This window comes from Epinephelus moara, chromosome 13 (assembly GCF_006386435.1).
Source record: "Epinephelus moara isolate mb chromosome 13, YSFRI_EMoa_1.0, whole genome shotgun sequence".
NCBI classification, from domain to species: domain Eukaryota; kingdom Metazoa; phylum Chordata; class Actinopteri; order Perciformes; family Serranidae; genus Epinephelus; species Epinephelus moara.
In genome coordinates, this window is record NC_065518.1 from 18,880,762 (window position 1) to 18,885,791 (window position 5,030).

At 39.3% G+C, this 5,030-nt stretch overlaps 1 protein-coding gene across 1 annotated transcript; it reads right to left on the reverse strand.

Annotated features, from left to right (window-relative positions):
- Nucleotides 1–387: 387 nt before the first annotated feature.
- LOC126400093 (leucine-rich repeat-containing protein 51-like) lies at nt 388–4,426 on the reverse strand. Its single transcript, XM_050060554.1, has 4 exons — nt 4,375–4,426; nt 3,646–3,851; nt 3,222–3,370; nt 388–523 (listed from the first exon to the last, which is right to left on the reverse strand). Exons 1-4 carry the CDS (start codon nt 4,424–4,426, stop codon nt 388–390), a joined length of 543 nt encoding a protein of 180 aa, XP_049916511.1.
- Nucleotides 4,427–5,030: the final 604 nt, after the last annotated feature.

The following is a 5,030-nucleotide window of genomic DNA, read 5'->3' on the forward strand; positions in this document are numbered from 1 at the left end:
ATTGAACGGAATTGAATTGAGTTGAGTTGAATTGACTTCAATTGAGTTGAGTTGAGTGGAGTTGAATTGAATTGAATTGAACGGAGTTAAATTAAACTGAATTGGATTGAATTGAACTGAATTGAACAGCACAGATGTGGAAGACTCGGAAACAGTGACCAATCAGAGCAACTTTGCTGTTTCAGGAGGGGGCCTTAAAGAGACCTGCGCTAAAACGGAGCGTCTCAGACAGAAGTTGAATACAAGAATATTAAAGCCGGTAGTTTAAGAAAAAAAATGTTTTTTTTGGACATTCAAGTATGTAAACATATTCAAGTAGAAACCCAAAACAAAAGTATGAACCTGAAAAATGAGCATAATACGGGACCTTTAATGACTTGCTGACAGTCACTGGAGACTCTCCTCGGTGTTCTCACCTTGGTTGCTGCAATGACGCCAAATATTTGCCAAGACTCGCTCCCCGCGTGTCACAACACTGAAATCCATGGTCTTCAACTGAGGCAGGGCAGAAATCACATGATTCCTGAACACACACAAACACATACACACCCACTAAATCAAATCCAAGGGCTCAATGGACATTCTGTGTGCCTACATATAATCAACTGAAATTTTATAGTTGAATAAGCAAGTTATCTTTCAGTCTTTGCAAAGCAGACCTTGCCTGTCCTTTCCTGTCATTTCACATAGATGATCTTATGAAATGAAATAAATATTAAATCAAGAAGCTGAATACATGAGAAATTTAACTGATGAAGGGAGACCTTCTTTCTTTGTGTGTGTGCCTCTCTGATATTATGTAGACGGTAACAGGATATAAACTCAGATATGTGTTTGATCTCCACTAAAAGGAAAACTTTATCCACAAAATAACCATCTGTATATAAATCAGTCATGCTGTGTTACCTTGAATTTGTGAAGAAAACTTTTTTTTCTTACGTGTCTCTGTAATAAAACATATTATTGGAGTCTGGCCTTGAAGAGAGCACAGATAAGTTTCAGTTTAAATACTAAAGATTTAGCTCAAATTCATGTGTTTTGGTATGTACTGAGTGTACGACTAAGACTTGGATTATACTGCAAAAGTTGTGTGAGAGTTTGTGAACGAATGTTTTATACACTCCACGCCACTTTATTAGATAAACCTGTTCAACTGTTCGTACTGCAAATAGCTAATCAGCCAATCACGTGGCAGCAACTCAATGTATATAGGCATGTAGACATGGTCAAGACGACCTGCTGAAGTTCAAACCAAGCATCAGAATGGAGAAGAAAGGTGATTTAAGTGACTTTGAACGTGGCATGGTTGTTGCTGCCAGACGGGCTGGTCTAGGGTTATCTCTAGGGTTTACAGAGGATGGTCCCAAAAAGAATAAATATCCAGTGAGCAGCAGTTCTCTGGGTGAAAATGCCTTGTTGATGCCAGAGGTCAGAGGAGAATGGCCAGACTGGTTCAAGATGATAGAAAGGCAACAGTAACTCAAATAACCACTGGTTACAACCAAGGTCTGCAGAAGACCATCTCTGAACCAACAACACGTCCAACCTTGAAGCAGATGGGCTACAGCAGCAGAAGACCACACCAGGTGCCACTCCTGTCAGCTAACAACAGGAAACTGAGGCTACAGTTCACACAGGCTCACCAAAACTGGACAATAGAAGATTGGAAAAACGTTGCCTGGTCTGATGAGTCTGGATTTCTGCTGCCACATTCAGATGGTAGGGTCAGAATTTGGTGTAAACAACATGAAAGCGTGGATCCATCCTGCCTTGTATCAACAGTTCAGGCTGGTGGTGGTGGTGTAACAGTGTGGGGGATATTTTCTTGGCACACTTTGGGTCCCTTAGTACCAACTGAGCATGGTTTAAACACCACAGCCTACCTATTGTTGCTGACTGTGTCCATCCCTTTATGACCACAGTGTACCCATCTTCTGATGGCTACACTGTCACAAAGCTCAAATCATCTCAAACTGGTTTCTTGAACATGACAATGAGTTCACTGTACTCCAATGGCCTCCACAGTCACCAGATCTCAATCCAATAGAGCACCTTTGGGATGTGGTGGAACGGGAGATTCACATCATGGATGTGCCACAGACAAATCTGCAGCAACTGTGTAATGCTATCATGTCAATATGGACCAAAATCTCTGAAGAAAGTTTCCAGCACCTTGTTGAATCTATACCACGAAGAATTAAGGCAGTTCTGAAGGCAAAAGGGGTCCCACCTGGTACTAGCAAGGTGTACCTAATAAAGTGGCTGGTGAGTGTATATCGCTTTATTAAATGTGGTCCCCAGACAATCATTAAATCTATCTGTTCACTGCTTTCCATGGAGACATGCAAGAAAAACTGTTTTCTTTGTGTATTCAAGGTAACACGGTATCACTCATTGATTACAAATGGTCATTCTGTGGGTGAACTATTCCTTTAAGCACCTATGAAAATGTCACCCAATTGTTTCCCAAGTATCCGTGTTTCCAATTAATTACATTTATTCAAGTGCTTTACTTAAGTACAGTTTGGAGATACTTAGTATTTCCATTTTATGCTACTTTCTAATGTGCAATTTAGAAGGAAATATTGTACTTTTAACTCCACTACATTTATTTAACAGCTCTGGGTCATTTCAGGTTAATATTTTACAATAAAAGACATATGACGAGGTTATAAAATACAATTTGCATTCATTGTTTAAGATTACACCACTTGCTCTCAAACTTTATGGATTGTGAACCCTCGCAAAGCGGCGGTGTCTAGTAAAGGCTCCTTGTCACGTTTCTGATGTCTATGAATTTTTAGCAGTTCCACAAAAGAGACATTTGCCCTCTAAACCTCTCAGATGTTTAATTTAAATAACAGCTTGAGGCACAAAGAAGTAAAACATTACAATGTTTCACTGTGAGGAACAGATTAGAGAAAAGTGTAAAAAAAAATAAGGAATAGAAATTTGAGTAGTAGAACTTATGTTTTTCTTCTTTCCTCCCCCACTAATCATCTCAAAACCCCCCGACATTGTTCGGGAACCATTGGATAAGCTCAGTGTGAAGGGGTTAACTAGTTCTGTTCAATCAGACTTAGCTGTTTTTACCCAGGAACAATAGCAGCAAATGAAAGCACGTTACAGCCAAACTTCTAGCAGTTGAACAGGATGTGCGTGTGTGTGTGAGTGAGCTGGGGAGAAAATCTGTGTAAACTGAATGAAAATGAAGTCTCCACCTGTACTTTCTGTTGGTTTCTATGACATTTCCATGAAGCGTGATTGTGTGCAGATACTGCAGCTCCCTCAGCCTGTCGACCTCTGACAGGTTCCAGATGCCGTTGCCATGAAGATACAACACACGCAGTTCACGCAACTCGCACAAAACCTGGGGCACAAAAACAAAACACAGTCGAACAACATGTATAAATTATACTACTAAGTATGAGATGATGCCTAATTTAAGCTATTCCGGTTTTACACTGGTTGGAGGTTACAGATAATTTGCAAAGAAATCAGAAATTGAAGCACCCTTGGAAAAGAGAGTATGAATATAGATAAACAAATATTGTACAAAGAAGAAATGAAAGAAACAAAGAAAACTGAGAAACACAGGAAGTAAACATGCAAACATTTGCAGAATGGGAAAGAGAGAAGCTTCACCGGATCTATGTGAGTGATTCTGTTAAAGGACAGGTCCAGCCAGCCGATCTGAGATGGTCGAGCCAGGAAGTGGGCAAGAACATTCTGGAGGTCAGTGAGGTCAGTGATGTTGTTGTAACTGATTCGCAAACTGCGGCTCAGGTACTTCCCCTCTGAGTTTGTGTTCAAAGGCCGCAGGCCACTTCGAGGTTCCTCCACCAACGCACCTGAACCACGAATAAAGCTGTTACACTGGAATTCAAGTAGTGGCATGAAAATTTGAATTTATATTCCTGCTGCTAGATCGGTTTATTCAAGGTGATGCACTGCAGTCAGTACGGGTTCATTACACTTCTGTGGTTACATAATCTGTCAAATGAACACTGCAGTCTATTTTGTCGTCCTATTCATTACAACAGTCTGTCTAGTTTGTGACAGCACGTGGACAACACAGCACATGAGCTATGACACTTGGATCACAATACTTGACACGTGATATCTTGCAACTGACACGTTTCAAGTAGGAACACTGATAGAAGATTTAATTAACTCAAAACTTAAGTGGCTAAAAATAACACCTTTCCGAGGTATGTTAATCCTGTGATAAACGTTAGCACACCTAACAGTTTATACAGAAGTGCTCAGTTCCCAGGGCAACTGTAAAAATATACATGCAGAAAAAAAAGTAATATATATAATAAGATACATACTGTAAAGTTAAGAAGCTCAGACAAAGGAATATGATACTACCTGAAATACTATTGATATCTTTAAATGACAGATCCACTGGAGGGCCGTACATGTTCGAGTCTGGAGGTCGTCACGTGTCCAGCAACAGCAAAATGTTCAGGTGAGAGCACTGACACTGACAACTGAGCTTCCATAGACCTCTGTACAGTTCCAAATGTAAACATGGATTCAGCTACCAACTGTTTCCTCAAGCTACTTTGGATTTTTTAAATTTTTTTATTAAACAATAATAAAACTGAAATGTAGCTCCTGGCTTCTCTCAGTCACATTCGTCATTATTTTAATGAATTTTATTGTATGATTTGTTTAAAAGCTTTTGTTTATTTAAAGAAAACTATAGACTGTTTCACAGTGAAACAGTCTATAGTTTTCTTTAAATAAACAAAAGCTTTTAATTAATGCAAGTTTGCATTACTAGGCAACAGCTTGGGTCCATGTTTACTTCCTGTCAGCTGATGTCACTTAGGGGTGGGGGAAAAAAATCAACGCATCATAGTATCGCAAAATTTTGCATGGCAATATTGTATCGATACCGGACACCAAGTATCAGTCTTTTATCATATACGTTAACAATTTTTGTAAATAAACATTTTGATATAATCAATTGCTTTTTCTGTCCACTAGATGGTGCTGATGTTTTGTTTTTTTTTCCCTGG

Bases quoted from the DNA above. Each gene is read 5' to 3' on its own strand.
- LOC126400093 (XM_050060554.1), bottom strand. From the start codon at position 4,426: ATGTACGGCCCTCCAGTGGATCTGTCATTTAAAGATATCAATAGTATT. The intron at 3,371-3,645 runs GTGAAGCTTCTC...TTTGTGCCCCAG, and splicing joins GAATCACTCACATAGATCCG to GTTTTGTGCGAGTTGCGTGA. The intron at 524-3,221 runs GTGGAGACTTCA...GTGTGTGTTCAG, and splicing joins GAAACCAACAGAAAGTACAG to GAATCATGTGATTTCTGCCC.